The sequence below is a fragment of the Poeciliopsis prolifica genome, unplaced genomic scaffold, assembly GCF_027474105.1.
Source record: "Poeciliopsis prolifica strain line A6 unplaced genomic scaffold, Auburn_PproV2 SCAFFOLD067, whole genome shotgun sequence".
NCBI lineage: Eukaryota > Metazoa > Chordata > Actinopteri > Cyprinodontiformes > Poeciliidae > Poeciliopsis > Poeciliopsis prolifica.
Window position 1 is genome coordinate 1,812,125 of NW_026562442.1, and position 19,830 is coordinate 1,831,954.

The 19,830-nt window shown below is 37.2% G+C and overlaps 1 protein-coding gene across 4 annotated transcripts in view; it reads left to right on the forward strand.

Moving 5' to 3' along the window:
* si:dkey-97m3.1 (fatty acyl-CoA reductase 1) overlaps positions 1-19,830 on the forward strand; it is a 45,732-nt gene that overhangs the window by 17,314 nt on the left and 8,588 nt on the right. For all 4 annotated transcript variants that reach the window (XM_055020403.1, XM_055020402.1, XM_055020405.1 and 1 more), the window contains exons 3-6: positions 4,017-4,289; positions 15,431-15,606; positions 17,571-17,750; positions 18,103-18,280. In XM_055020403.1, the coding sequence (XP_054876378.1) occupies positions 4,017-4,289; positions 15,431-15,606; positions 17,571-17,750; positions 18,103-18,280 (807 nt within the window). The remainder of the gene's footprint in view (positions 1-4,016; positions 4,290-15,430; positions 15,607-17,570; positions 17,751-18,102; positions 18,281-19,830) is intronic.

Consider the following 19,830-nt stretch of genomic DNA (forward strand, 5'->3'; position numbering starts at 1 on the left):
GCGGATCACGGTGCCGAGGCAGGCATTCATCCAGCAGCTTGACATGTTTTTTAGTTAAAAATGTTTTAAAGTTGACAGGAAATTTGAAAATATCACTTGATAATTTTGTGTTATTGAAAGATTAGAAGATTAATACCTCAACACCAACAATAAAATTTTAAAAATGCAAATATTTTTGAGCAAGCCAGCGTGGCGGGGGAATGAGTAAAGCCTGGCGGCCCGCCAGGCTTATAAAACACTGGGGGGAAACTATGCAATATTATCTTTTATCGCAATAAATTCTGGGACAATTTGTCATCCAGCAAAATTTATCGTGACAGGAGTAATTGCTATTATTTGAGTAGACTGGAAACTTCTGCAACGTACCAAGTTATGTTTATCCAAATCTGAACATAATTACTAAGCATTTTCTACATGTCATGGTTGAAATCATATTTTGGGAGTAAAATGTTAGTTCTCTTTAGTAAATCTCGCATGTATCTGTCCATTCCAACACATCTCCAGCAGCAGGAATCTCCTCTCTCAGGCGTTAATCCGGAGTGACTTTCAGCCGCTCTGTGCTTCATGTCTGCAGAGAATCTGTGTTGAACAAAGCAGGAATGTCAGAGGCCTCAGCAGAAGACCTTAGCTGTGACCTTTTTCATTTAATTTGTGCAAACATTTCAGTAAATCTAGATTATTATCCCCCTCCTGTCTGGAAACTGTAGATTCAGAAAACCCTGATCACACCGTTTGTATGTACAGGCAGCATAATGCAAGACAGGAATCTGATACTTTAGAGAAACTTATTAAGCGAAATGATGTCCTGCATTTACATATTATTTATGGATCTTTACAAACTTTCCAGATGCAACCTAATCTCTTTAATCAGGACAAAGAGATTAGTCCTAAAAAGCATGGCTATTTCCTGAAATGCCACTCAGATAGGAAGAATTCATCACTTCATATCAGTCACGATTAACCCTAATTTTCTGGATGATTTAGTTTCTTTATCATCATGCGTTGTTGCACAACATTTAAACATTTAATCCAGCTGGGATGTGGACCAAAAACACATCCCAGGTCTGTCTGCAAACATCGGTCTCTCTTTGTTTGAAGTAAACTCTGGTTCAGTTTGGATACATATGTGAATGCCAAACGCATCAGACACTTCTCTAGAAGCAGGAAGCAGACTACAGTGCAGGGCATTCTGGGTAAATGCAACCAAAACAAATGTGCAAGTCTTGCGCTAAAAGATAAGAGAGATCCTACAACCGCTAATAGATTATGCTACTCCATTTTTATTTGCATTTCACCAATAGGGAAGTTGTGCTCAGTGTCGTCTGAGTTTTTCATGTTGTTTTCTTCAGTGGTTCTTAGTTCATTTTAAACTTATAAATTTAATATTCTATAAATCCTTTAGAAATCAATATTATATTTTTGTCATGTTTTTTACTTCACTGCACATTTTTGTTTGAAATAAAGTTTCAAAATAAGAGCATCAAAAACCAAAACTTCTTTCAACCTCCACACTTTAGGATTTATCTGTAAAAACTAATTTCGGGGAAGCTAACATTTTTTTAAGTTAGCTAACGCACAAAACAAAAAAAACACTCTGCTTTTGTTTCAATAACTTTTTATATATTAACTTGACTCATTAGAAATCATTTTGGTGATTTTTGCCCGACTTGAAGCCGGAGAAGTTTTCACTTATTTCTCCGACAGCAGGGAAAAATAAAAAGTCAAGCGTGTTTTTATCTGCTGTGTGTAAACATCTGGTTTCAGAGGCTGCTGACTTCTGCCCTCCTTGTTTGAGTGGTAGTGAATAAATGAGACGAACCAGAGGCCGCAAGCCGTCATCGACACTCTGAGGGGGGGTCATGATGCATCGGTGCGTCGTCGTGGTTACACACAAATAAGCAGCAACACTGGCCGTGCGGTTGGGAGCTGCGAGCCCACATGTTGACATAAGGCTTTGATCAGAGCGCTGGACGTCGATCTGAGTCACACGACTCCATGGGGACAAAGTCAAAACGCATGTTGCTTGGTTGGAGCATAAAAAGCAATAAAATGAGCAGTAATTCTGCTTTCTTGCATGTGAGTCCACACATGATGCATGTTATAAAAGATAAGCTTTAACTTTTTTACAACTGAGAAAGAGGATTGTTTTCAGCTTCACTCTCTCTGCCAGTAACCATCAAATTATATGTAAAACTGTCGATAATAAAGTTATCGCTGCACATTTACATGAAGGTTCCTGCCTGCAAAGTCCAGCCGTGATAAAGTTTCCATGAATTTGTTCCTTCCCTGAATGACTTTAAAAAGCCGTCCTGGTAGTCAGACATGCCAGGAAATTTTGAGATTAGTCTAAATAAAATCTAGGAAAAAAACGCAGAAATTTCTGAATTTAAAAAGTGAAAAAAATAATAAATAAAAAAAATCTTAGGAATTTGGAATTAATGTCAGAAATATAAGAATACATTTTAGAGTTTCAAAAGTTCTTTTTGAAAATTTATGAACTTTTTTCTGAAATTTTTTGTACTTTTCAAATTCAGAAATTAAAAAAAAAATCTTCCAAATTTCTGAGATTTTTGGGTGAAAATTTACTTTTTTTTTCTATCTTCAGTAGCCCTAATACAGCATGAAACACTTTTTCCATTTGAACAAACTGTTTTTTTTTTATTTTAAAAATGATTCACCTCTTTGAATTTTGATATCAGACAAACATAAGCTGAGTAATTACTTATTTTGACCTGCTTTTCTTTAAATTCAGCCACATTACAGAGTTTAGGGACATTCAAAAGCATTTTATTTTGATTTTCTTTGATGAGGCCACTCCAAAATCTTCATTTTGCTCTCATTGTTTTGTTTTCCGGTTTGTTTGCTGAGAAAGCTTAGTTTGTTTGGGTAGGTGTGAATGGATATGAACATTTTGGAGTCTGAATCCGTTCATGAATCTGTCGTAAATGAAGGTTTTTAACTCTGTTTTTCTGCTGAAACAGAAACAATCCAAGTCTGTTTTGATTCACAGTGAGTTTGAAGTCCGGGTCGCTCTGTGTTTGTGTTGGTAGTTTCTGTGAGTCAGACGTCCGTTTGTATCTCAGTTAAGATTGTCATGACTAAAACTGGCCTTCCTGCTAATAGAGCGGCAGCTATGTAAACTAAATGAAGCAAGAATATCCGAGTCAACACTGTTGTGATAAACTCTGCTGCAGGAGCCGAGACCTTCTGACGGGTTTGGCGACGTTGCTGACCTGCTCCTGGAAACTTGCTTGTAACAAAATGTTCAGATGGTTGTTAAAGTAATGATTTTGTGTTTTTGAATACAAAAAAGAAAGGAAGTTCCGTTTAATTATAGTTTTTGATTTCTAAACCTTAATACATCAATTAAAAGTGGATTTGGGCACCGATGCGTACTTTCGAGAAGCCGACCACAATAACAAATTTTGATGGACAATAAATTGTCTCAGACGTTATTGCCATAAACGATAATATTGTTGTTCTGAGACCATTTCCAAGCAATATAATGGTAATTGCAAAGTAATAAAGCAATAGGAAAACATTTCAAATACTCAAGATAAATGTACAAAACAGAAACAAGTAAAATCAATTATGTAAACAAAATTGTCCTTCAAAAGAAGGTTTTTATTTGAGACCGAAGTGCCAAACTGAAAACTTTTTATCCTTCTGTTTTATGTAAAAAATAAAAAGAACAATATGCAAATTAATTATTGATTTCATTTTAATTTATCATTCGATTAATTGATTTATTCCTTATCGGCCAACTTTAGAATATAAGTCAATGAGTCGATCTGGTCCTAGTTACCATTACGACAGGAGGAAACCAGCATCTAATATTATTGAAAGTAGATTTTAATTTAAAAATCTGTTTGTTCCAATTTATTCCTGAATTGTGGTCGGGGGAGCCGCACAAGATCAGTCTGGGGTCCTCAAATCGCCCCCGACCCCCACTTTGAACACCAAAATGTTTTAAAGGAACATTCATATTCAACTCTGTCGTCGTTCTGCCTCTGCAGGAGTTTTCAGAAGGCCAAGACCTCGACAGACTGGAAGAAGAGCAGCAGACGTCAGAATCTCAGATCAGACTGATAAACGACGGGATGGCGTCCATACCGGAGTACTACGCCGGGAAGAGCGTTTTGATCACAGGAGCCACCGGCTTCATGGGGAAGGTGCTGGTGGAGAAGCTGCTGCGGAGCTGCCCAGACGTCAAAGCCCTCTACATCCTGGTCAGACCCAAAGCCGGCCAGTCCATGAAGCAGCGGGTCAGCGACATGATGAAATGCAAGGTAATCGAGTCATTAGACGCTGCAGCGTTTGGGTCAGTCCTGACGTCTCTGTTCACCGTCGCTGCTAACCGGCCACAGCTGGATCCTCCTAAACTTTAATATCAGGCCTGATGTCTGAGAGTCTTAGTTTGAGCTTCTCAGTTTGTTTTTGGCATTCGGTTTTACAGAGACACATTTCTGGATTCAGGCTCAATAAAGCTTATTGCGTTATTTTTTATTTCCTAAACAACTAAATCGTAGAACAAGAAACTATGTTTAGTTTTTTCTTATGCTTTTCTGGTAAGCTGCAGTTTTGATTTGCTAAAGATATTTAAAGGGATCATAATTTTTCAGCTTAATAGGAGGTAAAGAGGAATGTTTAGAGCATTAGCTTGGTGACATAACAAACCGGCACCTTCAAAAAAGCAAACACTGGACTTAAAAAATAAAAAAATAAATAAAAGTTAAAAGTTTTTCAGCCTTCAGGAAACATTGCAACTTCTGCTCAGCATTCTTACTTTAATACACTGGAGCTCCAATTGTCCCATTCCTCTCAAAAACTGCTCAACAGGGATTGTCTTATACTAGCGGGCAAATTAGATGATGTAAAATATTGAAATAGTGAATGGAAACCAGTAAATATCTTACTCACTTCCAGGAATAATGACAGAATCCCACCAATTAGTTTTTATAAATCCTGCAGTTAATTTTCTCTCAACATTTTCTTTTGCATAAGCCCAACGCTACACACACGAGATACTAAATTACTGTCACTTAGTTGGCTCAGACACAAAGAAAATATTTGTAGCTGCCGCTAATTATTGCTTTCAAACATACAGGAGAAAAGTTTGAAGAGTTTAGTATGAAGGTCTGGCTGTTGACTTTGCTAGCAGTTATTATGCTAGAATATCCTGTTTTTGTGTCTTCATGCATCAGTTTTGGATCGTTTCGTCGCCCAAAGCAAAGTTTCTAATTAATTCATAATTCTAGTGGGAAAATGAAATAAGCAGGCAGATGTTTCCACTGTCAACGAATTTACATTCAGGAAACTGCCTCACCTTTCTGGGAGGCAGTTTCTTATGTTACCTCATGTAGGGTTATCATAAAAATGTTTTATTATGACAACAATTTTGATTGTTTGCTGTTATGATCATTTATAAATTAAGAAAGCCTAATGTGATCAGAAATGTTCCTTGAGAGTCTAAATAAATATCAGTGAATTCAAATATTCTGTGAAATGCATTTACTATGTGCAGCTTAATTACATGAATCTATATTTTGACCAGTTTTAAATCATCATCTTTATTATTATCACAATAATACCACAAAATTTCTCAACAAGTTACAAAGTCCTCATCGCCTATCTGTGCACTACGGCACGTTTTGTGCCAAAAAAAACACATTTTAAAGTCACTTATCTGTGTTTAAAACAACAAAGGCATATGAAGGCTATTGTAGATTTTAAAAGAAATAAATGTTTTCCAAAAACATTTATTTACTTGTGAAAATAACCTCAGAAACTTTCTACAAAAAAAAAGTCAATATTTGAAACTCAGAAGTTTGAAAGTTTTTTTCTAGAACATTTTCAACTTTGCAAACTAAAAAATGGGTTTTTTTTCTAGAAAATTTCTGAAATATCAAAATTTCTAATTTTTTTTCCTTGCAAATATACTCCTCTTTTTTTATCTTAAATTACCTTAACCAAAAAACAAACAAACAAAACTGTTTAAAGGCTGTTTTAGGTTTTGCGTTTCGACCCACCTATCAGATTTAGACGATGCTTATTCAAATTTGGTCTAAATCGACTGATCAAAGGCAAAGCATCTGAATGTTTGCCTTGCAACAGAAATTTGCCTACATATTCCTGCAGCAGCTCTGGCAGACGGGGTGAATAAAGCTCAATGAGCCCAGAAGAGTCCAAAAGGTCATATTAGAGCTTGAACAGAAATAGATCACAACTACTAACAAAGAGGTAACCAACGACAGAAGCAGCAGAGGAAGAGCGTTTGAAACGAGAAAAGATTGCAGCAGAGGAAGATAGATGCAGCTCCAAACAGCTGCCATCAGCTCCATCAGGCTGGGCAGCAAAGCATGACTCAGCAAAAACCTCCAAACTCCGCTGGACGTAATGAGGAGCGAAGGATCGACGGTGTGTGTGTGTCACAAACAGCTGCTGCATGCTCCGACTGCTGCTGCTGCCCTCAAACTGTCAGCGCACCGAAGAAAACGACACATTGTCTTTAATCCTCTTTGTCTCCCTCTGATAGCATCTGTTTTTACTACTCTCATTGGGATTAGACCTCGCTCCTCCTGCTGCAGCTGCATTCATTACTCTTCTCATCGCTGCGCCAGCAGCAGGGCGCCGCTTTGAGAATTTGCTCTAAAAACCTGGCTTTTTTGCTTCTTTTAATGATGAACACAAAGCCTTAACACTCACACCAAGAAAAAGAACAATTCTGATAAGAACTCCATTGGGGCTGAAACGATTAATGCGATTAATCGATGATGAAAATGTTCGACAGCTAATTTAACAATCGATTAATCGTTAACCGGAATATACAGACGCACCAAAAGATACATAAGCCTAATTGAGCAAAAGATTTATACATTTTTCATTGAAGATATAAAAAAAAAACATTAGTTGATGTTTAGAGGATCTAAAGATCCCAAAGTTGAACTGGTGACCCAAAGTAGCTTAATTCCTGGTTTACCATTTTATTCTGCAGTAAAAAAAAATGTTTTACTCTCATTACTTGGAAGACTTTATAGATCTAAAATCAGTATATTTTTGTCTTTTGAGTTTATTTCTGCTTTTATTTCTACATTTCACCAGTCTTTTGTGTAAAAATCCAGGCTCCCTCGGACTCGCTCTGCATTCAGAAGAACTGATATCATTAAATTTCCATGAAGGAGCCTCAGGTACTAATTGGTATTCAAGCGAGTCCTTGGGTCAGTATTATTCTTTTCCGAATCGGGATAATTCATGAGGACGGACTGTGGTGTTGTCTCTCATCCTTCAAGCCGGGCCGGTGTCTTCCTTACAACCTGTTGCTAGGAAACAACCCAGAGATCTGTCCCGCTGCGCTTTTTCAAACGATGCAATCGGGTCGCTGCCCCTGGCAGGAAAAGGACAAACCGATACGAATCTCATTGTGTCTGCTCCGACTTTGACATTTAGACTGTTGGTTTATCTTTTCCACAGCAGCCAGGTCAGTTTGATCCGGTAGAAAATGTTTGGCTGTAAGAACCGGTCGGCCCAAAGAGGTGGGAAGGGGAATGTTTCTGGTAGGAACAAGGATCTTCTGGAATGCAGCCTACAGAGGATTCTGCAAATACTAGATGAATATTTTCCTTTTTCTTTGGATCACTATGCTGGTTAACGCACTCTACCAGTGGATAATGAGCATTATTACTGATTATATAGACAAATAGTTCACTTTTAATAAGTCAAGTTTATTTGTATGGCACAAAGGAAGCTTAAAGTAACAGTAACCAATTACTAAACAACATTTAAACGTCACATTTTGGTCAATGTTCCTGTTATTGTTAACTTCAGTGTTTCAGATGTTTGTTCCAGATTTGTGGTGCGTGGAAACTGAATGCTGCTTCTCCATATTTGGTTCTGGTTCTGAATGCAGAGCAGACCAGAACCAGAAGACCTGAGAAGTTTGGAAGGTTTATACGACAATGTATTTTGATGCTATGCCACTCAGTGATTTATAAACCAATTTTAAAGTCTTTTCTTTGAGCTGCAGTGTAAGGACTTTATAACTGGGGTCATGTTCTTTACCTTCCTGGTTTTAGTCAGAACACCAGCAGCAGCATTCTGGGTCTTATTGATTGATTTATTTATATATATCTATATTTTAGGCAAACACAGGATGAGTTTCTCTATATTTTACTGAAATATTAGTCTTTTAATCCTAAAAATGCTTGCCAAGTGACGGAAGACCAACTTTGTAACTTTCTTTATGTGTCTTTGGAGATTCAGACTCAGATTTCAGGCCTGATCAGTAGTTTATATCTATAAAAACTGAAACTCTTGATCGACCATGCTAATTTCCAAATTAGAAATGAGAAATGTACCCTTTAAGTCTGCCTGTTCTGTAGACAATTTGTTTATTCTGCATCTAAACACTCTGAGTCTGCCAGCCTTGGCTGAACTGGCTGGTTATTTCAAATCTCCTGGAGTTTATATAAACAAGCCACTCCTTCCTATCTTCTCCTCCCTCCTTCCTAATGACAACCATGGAATCGGGACTCAAGGACATGCTCGGAGATGACACCATTTCTATCATTAACTGTTTTTGCATGGAAGAGCAGGCTGTACGAAACTCATGGTCAAACCGCAGACACTTGTCATTGTTTATAGATACATTTCCCTGACATCACTGCCTTTGCTGGCCATGTCTTCAATGTTGCTATTGTGCTATTTTCCCTTGATGTGTCAGTTCTTGCCCTTGTCTATCTGTTTGTCTAGTTTATTCATTACTTGTTAGAAACTGTGGAGTACTCACTATTTAACCCAGAGAAGGAATTAGAATAAACAGAATCCAGAGACTCATTATTTGGACCAATATTATTCTTTTAGATTACTTTATGGGTTTGTATGTAGAGAGATTCCTATTGATGCAGCCCAGAAAAGGAATTAAAACAAACTTAGAAACATTTAGTTACTATTATTACTTGGAAACTCATTACTCTTACAAAGTTAAACACAATTAGAAAGTCCAGAGGATACTTAGGTACTTATTCTAATCATGCAATCCAGAACAAGAATTAGAACAAACTTAGAATCCAGAAAAACTAACTTAGCATCTACATTTTAGACTCCTGTTCTTCCAACCTAGAAAACGAATTAGACTTACTTGTACGCATCTATCAACTCTGAACCGGAGCATCTAATTAATATACTTTGGATCAACATTATTATATTCTTTTTCTTCTTTTGCTCTTTTTTTGGTTTGTTATTTTGTTTGTATTTCTTTTTAGTTTATGTTAAACACTTTGAATTGCCCTAATCCAACTTAATGTAGAGCTGTGCATCATCTGCGTAGCGATGATCGTTGATCCTCTTTCTTGTTATTACCTGAGCTAATGCGACCATATTGTTTTAAATAGGACTGGTCCCAGGATTCAGCCTTGGGGTACTCCACATGTGACTTCTGTCAGCTGCCTTTTGACACAGAGAAGTCCCTGTAATGTATCCAAGACTGGAACTGGTCCAATACTGGACCAGAGAGTCACGTCAATAATATATCATAGCCAACCGTGTCAAATGCTGCGCTGAGGTCCAACAGAACCAGCACTCAGGTTCTTCCACATTTCATATTAATGTGGATGTCACTGGACACTTTCTGAAGGGCGGCGTCAGCCCTGCAGTGGAAACCGGACTGATGAACCTAAAACCGGCTGGTCGTCGTTAAGAAACCGTTTAACTGAAACAAATGTTTAAATAACTGCTAATGAATGGAGCCATCCAGTTTTTCAGAAACAGAAGCAATTTTCATATAACTTATTTAAAACTGAATTAAACACTCAAATAAGCAATTAATCCCATGATAAATTAAAATGAGTTGAATTATTTCTAGTCTGATACATATTATTGAAGGGCATTTTTGTGTACATAAACTTCATATTACACTTTTTTCAATTTCTGTTTTATTTTTTATCGTCGTGTTTTATTTTGGATATTTAAAACATTTTTCACTTCCAGTGTCAAGTGTTCTTGACAAAATTAAATTTTATTGTTATTTAAGATGGCAAACCTGTTGAAAATGGTCTCAAAATGGCAATATTATTGTCTAATTCAATTTAGCATCCAATCAATGTGTCTGTGTTTAATGTGGAAAATCAAAATGATTTCAGTATTTTTATTTTTTCAATAAAAATTTGAGAAATAACTGAAATTCTCAATGTGGCTTGTCAAGTAAAATTTGATTGGTTAATCTGCACAGCACTAATGTCGACTTTAACGATGTAAGGCTTCATTTTGTTGACGTATTTTATTAATTTTTCTATCATTTTAAACATTTATAGATGTTTTTTAATGCAAACATTTCAAACCTTAAGCTTTAATTTGTATATTTGAAGCTAATTTAATTACATTTGTCTAATTTTGATCACTATATGTAGAGCAGACATGTTATGGCATTAACGATGGGGTTGTGTTGCTGTGCTGCTTTCATTTTCTCCTCTTCCCACTAATCTCTCCTTCATAGTAAATATTCTTGGGGTCCTGATTGTTACTGGTCCCAGCAGGCTGGTTTAAGTCTCGGCTTGTGAAAATTTCAGTCTGAGTTGTCAGCGCCAGCTGTCATCACGCTGGAAGTATTTGCCTCGCGTCTCGCCTTCCTTTGTTCACACTTGTTTCGATCTTAAAGATAAACCCGTTGTTCATCACCTGAGAATAAAAGTTGACTCGGAGTTTGCAGTGTTGAGGTTATTTTTTCCCGTCAGATCAGGACTGTGAAGGGAGAGAAAGAACTTTTATTCGGGTCTCAACTGCTTCTAAAGAACAAACAAAGTACTTAAAAAAAGCTGTTTTTGGGGATTTGGTTGATTTTTGGTTTAAAAAATCTGATAATTTCACCATTCAGAAACCACTTGCTACATTCTTGTTGGTTGTGCAGGAGGCTCTACTGATGCTTTTCAAAGATGTACAGTCATACAACTGCACGTCTGTGCGCAGTTATTTTCACTTACTATTGTGAACGTTGGGGGCGTGGATTGGACTTAAAGTGACAGAAACATTCTGACCTGAGCAGGATGAATATGTTTTGTATAGGCTACAGACATATCCTTTTTAGAAAAGATAACAAAAATTGAAATTCAATGGAGTATTTGTATTGAATGGTCACAGAAAATGACATTAAAAGTAATAGAGCAGTGATATGTCTTATCTTATTAGGTTTAAATCTGTTCTGTTTTCTGTTTTATATAGTTTTCCATCCCACAAACAAAAACCTACACATCCTGCTTTTGTTATGGCTCATAAAGATGTTTGGTAAGAATCTGCCTCAGATGGACTTTAATGGTGTTTGATTTCTGAATCGAGACCAACAAATCCATTCTGTCAATGCACTGCAGCTTGTGATGTCAGATGAATGAAGACAGTTAAAATATTTATTGGGTTGGTGGTGCAGCAGCTGCATCAGTCGTGTTTTAGTGAAACGTTGTGGTTGTTGCAGCTTAAGAAGATTTATTGCTAATGGACGCCGCAGAGAGGTGGCTCATCGCTCCTGTTCATCTCCTTTAATTTAAGAATGATAAATGATTTAGAACGGATGTAATATTTCAATACTATTTCCAATATTTTATTTGTCTGTCTCTGAAATTCCAAGACAGCAGCTTAATTTAGGGAAATGGTCTTAATTGCCATTAATTTTACTCATGCCATAATAAGTCATTGCAAATCTAAGTGTGACCTATTAATTGCAATTACATGTTTTTCTATATTTCACCAACAGAAACATTTGGTATCAGCACACCAAATGTAAGTCTGAGTTAAACAAGTTTATTTTTATACATTTGCTACAGCATTTGTTAACGATAGAGGCAGTTAATTAATTTATCATCATTCAGCTTTAGTGTTCATAATCTGTTAATCTATTGAGATTTATTTTTGTGTTAGGCAAAATAAACCGTAAATAAATAAATGTTCTGCTCTTTAATCGACTTCCAGAGCTAAAAGCTGATTAAAAGAAGTTTTGCATCAGTTCAAGTCCGAAATTATTAGAAATCACAAAAATTACTTGTATACAATGAAGTGTTTAGTTGTTTAGCAATGATAAAACATTTGAACTTATTGTTTAAATGTTCTTTTATTTCATCACTTCATTCATTTTATTTTATCTTAATGTTTTAAGTTTAAATTTCAGCTGACTGAAGTTCTTTAAATGCTTTTTTCTAGTCTTGCACAATTCTGCTTCTTGAATTCAAAATGTTCTTATACTTTTAGCTTAAGTTCCACTCTGAGTGTTATTCTTTCAGCAAATGCAATTTTTGGAGTCTGTAACTTTATTAATTAGTCATTTCTCAAATTGATTAATCCGATTAATTGTTTCAGCTCTATTTGTGTTTGCATGGCAGTTTAATTTCCCTCAAGGATCATTACAGTGTTTTTAATGTTTTAATTGTTTCTCTCCAGTTGTTGCCTGCAGACAGACACAGGAACCCTTTTCATTCCCATTAGTGTCTGATAGGATCCTGGCTGTAATCCGTGATCAGTCCCTTAAGCTTTTAAGAGGCTCAATCATTCAGAGTAGAAACAGAAAGGTGGGCACCGCCTTCCTGAAGATTTATAACAAAATAAATAACGTTTCACAACCAAGGTTTAGGATTTAAATCGATATATTTTTGTTAAGGTCTGTTCTGATTATTGCATCTTCCAAACGCACTTCCTTTGGCTCTTCTTTTGTCGTTGATTCTGCTCACATCCTATTATTTGACTAATTTAGATCGTGCATGGCAGCAAAATGGAGGTCAGCACTAAGGGAACTGCTGCTAATTGCTTCCTTCTGACACACTTTGGCTGACAGGCTTTTCATGGTTACTGTACATTTTCTCCTGCTGGAGCCGCTGGTGGCGTCCGGCGAAGTCAGCAGTGAAGGCTGCAGACAGAGGCCCGTTTTTTGTTTTGTTTTTTTGTCTCCTGTTAAAGGAGAGGAGGACGGAGGAGGAAAACTTTCCGCCCGGTTGAGTAGAAATCAGGATTCCTGCGCAGAGCGAAACGTTCTGGAAAAGTTTCTGGTCTGGAGACCAAAACAAATTTACAGACTTTTACTGTCGTCTTTGTCCTAAAAGCTGCATCCAATCAAACATCCAATCATCCATCCATCTGCTTGTCCATCCGACCATCCATTTATGTTTGTCCGTCTCTCAAGACATCTACATCCAATCTTCACTCCATCCATTCATATCCATCCATCCACACATTCATTTATTGCTTTTCCTTCCTTCCACAATCTGTAAAAGCCCAGTAAAGGTAGCAAGAGAAGACAAACAATACTGCTGAGGGGTTTTCTTTTTTACTTTTATGCTGAAAACTGCTGAGTTTTAAAGAAAATTCTCACCCAATTTTGATTTTTCAGTGTCAAGTGGGCATCAATCTACAGCACAAATAAACTCTCCAACCTCACCTACATCCCTCCTACTGTCTTCTGCTTCTCTTGCCATTAATTTTCTCCAGGACAGAGACAATCATTTAGTCCAGCTAAAGGCCATTTAGTGTGAAGAGAAACAGTTTAAATGGCATCTTGTGCTGCTCTGAAAGGAAGGAGCCATTAGTGTTGGGTTACTGTGAAAGTCCACACAGTGTCACCTTTCTGGAAGATTTATTACCTTTACCGCCTTATAAATTGGGAAATTATGATGTAATACATTTACTTTGTTAACTGACCTCAACATTTGCTCATTTATGTTGCCGTTTATCTACAGAAATGGTTGTGCTGTGGTCAAACTGGACCATTGTGTCCCAGTTTGCTGGCTGGCGGCCGTGGGTGGGAGAAGGGTGCAGTGTTAAACGCGAGCGGTGGAAGGCTGGTACAAGACCACTTATCATCCAAAGAGCCTTTTTACAAAGCAACGCCACAGTGTCCATCTCCGCAGCCTGCGCCTTCAACAAAAGGCTCTCTGAAGCCCACCATGTTTGGCCTCGCTCACCCCTCTGACCTCGATGCACCGCCTCCGTTCTGGGTCTTTACGTAATTTAACTGCATGTTGAAAGCGTTAGCAACTGATGCTGCAGTTTTAAATAACGTTGTGAGTCGTTTTGTCCTTTGGGGAAGTGAGTAGCACTGCTGTGTGCAAAACTGAGCAGACCTTGACAGAAACCGATAAGCTGCTGGAAGAATGAGAAGCATCTTCTTCAGAGTTGCATGTTTAAGCATGTCTGTTGCTAGTTTTGTAGCAGAAGGGAAAATGACAGACGAAGTCATTGCTTTAACAACCATCGCTTCTCATGCGTCGCTCTGGACTGGAGAGGGATGCATGACAGTCCAGCAAGAAAACATTTCACCAATCTGCAAATTTTTAAAACTGTTGGTCACTGAAAAACATGAAGGAAAATGTATTATGGTCCTTAAATGGCTTATATGGCTTTGTTTATTTTTTTATTGTATTACATTCAATAAAGTCAAAGCTCAAATCAATTCTTAAATAAATTAGCAGCAGCTAACCATTAGCACAACTCTTACTACTTTCAAATTGATGACTGATGAAAATAAACTGAGAACTGATAAAACAAACCTATTTACATCAGTGGTGTTCAAAGTTTTTGCCAAGTTGCATTATTTTTCTCTTATTTATTCCATTAATTAGCATCTTGCTTTGCTTGAAACTTTTAAATCTACAATTTTCTAAAGCAGAAAGTTTTAGGATGATGTAAGGAAAATCAAACTCTAAGCATCTGCTATCTGACTCACTCCACCGCAGTGATCTGGTGCTCCTGCCGTCCGTTACTAGCTGTAAAACAGATCCGCGCTCTGCTTCCAGTCATGTTAGCAGCAGAGCAGCAACTGCCAAGAGCCACACACAGGCATGCATGATGAAATATGACATCTGACTCTGCTGCCTTAGCAGAGCGTCTCATGTTGGGGGGTTTCGGTCCCGAGGGGCTGCAGTGCTCAGCTCTGCATGCCAGGTCTGGTCTGCAAGAAACATGAGGCGGTAAATGGAAACGAGGTTCACATAATCCCCTCCCTCCCAGGCTGGAAAGTCGTCCGACAGGTGGACTGATTTTTCCTTAAAATATGTTTGTCAATTGATCATTTATTAGATTAAAATCAAGTCCAGTTGATTAAGTAATGATGTCCGTTAGAACATCTTCTAGTGCTGCAGCCATTTCCATCTACGATAACTCAGATTTATTCAAATTCTTCAGAATTACAACAACATTTAATTTTCCTTTGGGATTATTAAAGTATTTTATCATCTTCAAACTTTTTTTTGTGGGCTGTTTTGGCTTTTCAGTGCTGATTTAGTTTTTATTGCTTCAGGAAATAAATGGTAGAAATATATCGTGGAAAACACCGAAGTTGTTCAAACCGGTGTGGTCAGGTTGCACAATTCCACAAATTATGCAAACTTAATGTTTGTGTATATGTATCAACATTTATGTATCAGAATAAAATAAAATGGCTATTTTATTTTTTTCCATTCAGCTTTTTGACAGGGTGAGGGAGGAGAACCCCGACTTCCACCAGAAGATCGTCCCAATCAGCAGCGAGCTGACGCAGCCGGGCCTGTCCATCAGCGCGGCGGACGTGGAGCGGCTCACCGCCTGCGTCAACATCGTCTTCCACTGCGCCGCCACCATCCGCTTCGACGAGCCGCTAAAGTAAGCGACACAGAAACTTCCTGTTGTGGATGTGCCGTTTGATTGGTTTCACAGAGGAGAAATGAGCGGGTCTGGGTGTGAAATCAATGGTTTGCAAAACAAAAGAAGCAATCAACGGTAGGCAATGTGACAGTTTACCAAACAAATCAGGCTTCCTGCTTTAGTCAGGAGTTTACAACAAACACTGATTCATTATTTGAGGTCAAATTTCATGGTTTCCTGTTACTGTTTCACCATCATGTTGCAGAATCATTCGAGGTTAACTCGCTGGGCGATGTTTAAAGATAAAATATCAGTTTTTATCTGCACCAAGAACCACTGAAGGTGACCGCATGAAAACCTCAGTAGAAGACAATTCCGCTCTCCTCGAAATATAAACAAAAATAGATTAACATCTGATTTTAGAAGATTTCTCTTTTATCTTTGGGGAAATTAAAAATGCAAACTAGGTCTAATTTTGTTTTATGTTTATGCCTTCCGAGAAGAAGATGATTGTATTCCTTTCTATGACATGAACAGCAGTTTTCAACATGGGGCCCTGGCCCCTTCAATCCCCCTCTTGGGGTCGCCACTGAATAAAGAGACGAAAAATAAAACAAACACCTTCATCACAGAAACAACAAGTAGCAGCAGCTTTTCGAGTAAAAGCAACATTTAAACATAGTTATTGTCACTTGAGCAAACATTTATTTTTCTAACTTCCTGCAGCTGCTGGCTGTGCTGCAGACCCAAACCGAAGCAGTCAGTGGAGACGTGGTTTAAACTGACTGTAGAAACGACAGTTTTTTTTTTTTTAAATCAGCTTTAGAGTCGGTTATTGCATCACAACAGCAAAGACGGATGGGAGTTGACTGAGCTGGAGGAAGACGCTCTGCGGTTTGTCCGTCTTCCTCTCCGCCTGCTGGCGTAACGCCCTGCACCTGCCTGCAGGGGGAGCGGCACCCACACACGCTCGTCTCTCTTCCTGTCGCTTCTCAGCTGGAGTGATCGCCCACCTGGAGCCGCCACATCTTACCTCACAGCTCCACTGACCACGTTTACCCGCCTGGTTCAGGATCGGCTTCTTTTAGGAGGAATGAAAAATTATTTCAAACCAAACTGGACCAGATTAACTCCGATTTATTATGGTTTTTATAAAACCAGGCAGCTGAATTATTAAAAATTCACCCACTAATTCATTTCAAATGACCAGAACTGAGTTTTATGCTTATTTCTTCTTTATTTATAGTAAGTAGAAATGTACAGTGGTGTATTAGAGCAATTGCAGATATTAATTTTATTTATTTTTTTTTTTGTAAATTTGGCAGAAAAAACTGATTTTAATCTCAGAAATTTTCTAAAATAAAACTTGGAAATTTTTGAGTTTGAAAAGTTGAAAATTTGCAACTCAAAAAATTTCTGAGTTTAAAATTTCTTTTTTCTTTGTTTTTCTTTTGGTTAAATTAGTATTTTGTTCTCAGACCAAAACCTAAAGTTTTGTTGTATTTTATTCTAGCATGTAGAATATCTTCACATAACAGTAACAAATGACACCATTAATAAAAGTGAATTGAAACATTTGTTTTGTTTTCTTCTCCAAAGTTTGGAGCTGAAAAAGTTTGAAAATATTCCTTGAAAAGTTCTTGAATTTTATTGTAGGAAAAATGTACCATCCCTGATTAAGACAAATGTAAAATATGACATATTTTTACATTTTTAATGCAGCGGAAAAATGAAATATTTTGACTCGACGGAGCTAAAAGGATCCATCAGTGAAATTACAGAGCTCAACATATTGCAGCATATATTAAATGTTGAATTACTCAACATTTAAAGTGCTTTCTCTGCAAAGTGAGCTTAAAGCTGTCAGCAAACAAACATTCAGAGACATCAAACTTCTCCTCTCCCACACAGAGTCACAGCTGCTCAACCTTTACCTCCTCCACACATTTAGCGCCGTCTCTCTCTCTCTCGCTCTCCTGCAGGCACGCCCTGCAGCTGAACGTGATCGCCACGCAGCAGCTCCTCAGCCTGGCGCAGCAGATGCACCACCTCGAGGCCTTCATTCACATCTCCACCGCCTATGCAAACTGCAACCGCAAGTACATCGACGAGATCATCTACCCGCCGCCGGTCGAGCCCAAGAAGCTCATCGAGTCTGTCGAGTGAGTGGACGACTTTCACGCCAACGATTAATCCGATTAATCGTAATTAATCAATTAGCTGGAGTATTCAGACTTATTTTAATAATATTAATTGTTTCAGTCACACTTTTGTCAACCATCTTTAATGTTTTTAGGAAAAACTCTTTAAACATTTTCTTTTAGCTTTTTTTGAGTTTCTATAGCCCAGTTAACGATTAATCAATTTCTAAGTTGGTTGACGATTATTCCAATTAATCACGATTAATCGTTTCAACTCTACTGTAAATATGTGACATCCATTCTTGTTATGGTTTTTGGTTTTCTATGGACGGTTCATTTGGAGGGTTTTTTTAATTTGTGGTTGTGGTTTCAGGTGGATGGACGACGGCATCGTGCGGGACATCACGCCGCGGCTCATCGGCGACCGGCCCAACACGTACACGTACACCAAAGCCCTGGCGGAGTGCGTGGTGCAGCAGGAGCAGGACAAGCTGAACATTGGCATCATCAGACCCTCCATAGTGGGAGCCAGCTGGCAGGAACCTTTCCCCGTAGGTCCAACTATTATTACACTGCAACGTGCAAAACGGAGGATTATTAGTTTAAATTAAACTATCTGAACAGCTTGGATAATATTAAAATAGTATATTTGTATTTATTGAGATTTTGGCTGGTAAATGTAAAAATATTTTTAAAAAACTAAACAAATAATGAAAAGGTAAGTTAAATTAACAGAAATATTAAAACTCTTTCCTTTAATAATGCAAAAAAATTAATTTAAAATTGAAGATCGATTTGTCTGAAATTATCTAAATGAATAAAAATATTAGAACTAATTAAACAATTTTCTGAATGAACAAAAATATTTTTAAACATTTCATTTTAAAAATGGACAATAAATTATCAATATTTGTATTTGAAACAATAAAAATTGATCAGCCTGCCATTGGCAGGGACTCTTTCAACAGACAAAAGACCCTAAAAAGGAATGAAGAAATAAAAAATAAAATACATAAACAATAAAAGCAGGAAGTTTAACTAAGTGAAATAATCAACTGTTTTATTTAATAAAATATAAATTAACCAAAAAAATGTAGAAATTATTCAAAAGCAAATGCAAACTGACAAAAATAAATCAATACATTTAAAAATATAAATGGAAAAAATAGATATTAATGTTATAGAAAAAAAATTTGAACAAATAAAGACTAATAAAAAACTCATTTAAAATTAAATAAATAAAAATTGGTGTTAAAAAATAAGAGTAAATATTTTTTATTATCATGTTGGTGGCATTTCTCTTCAAACGGGCCGGCTCTCACTGCAAGCTTCTTATTTAGACGCCTGTTTGTGTGTGTCGTGTTTATTTGGCCCCCAGGGGCCCCTCCACACATGTAGCAGTCTGGTAGCGGCGCTTTCATCCATTTTTAATGGAGTCTAAGTGAAGCTGACAAGTGCTGCTCCCCTCTGTGTCCCACCGCAAACACCACAGGAAGTAACACAACGCCGCTTGTGCTGCTGCTCCAATCAGCTGATGCCCACTCTCTCACTCTTCTTCTTCTTGTGTTTTTGTGGTGGTTGGAGTATTGATCTACCACGGTGCATTTAGGGACATTTTAAATAGAGAAGAAGATAATCAGACAAAAAACCTAGAATTATTTTCAGATTAGTTGTTGTCAAATCACAGAAATCAATCATCTTGTGTTTTTTTTTCTGGTCGACAGAATTCAAGATGGCCGCCATGACTGTAATACATGTTTGCAGTAAACTTTGTAGTAGTTATTGCAACCACTAATTTGATAAACTGGAACCTTAGCTATGCTAAATCACTAAATACACAAAGAAAATAGTATAAACTATTGTTAAACAGCTCATGCTAAACTTAGCAGATGTAAATTTTTTACACTAATTAAAAATATGTTTAGCATAGTGTAAGCTAATGCTAAACTTCTAAACACATTTTTAAAAATTGGCGTAAACTAATGCTAACCAGCAAGACAAATAAAAAAAATTGCATAAGCTAATGCTAAGCCACTAAACGCTTACATAAAATTAGCATAATTTAAGACAAAACTGCGAAACACTAAAAAAAAATTTGCGT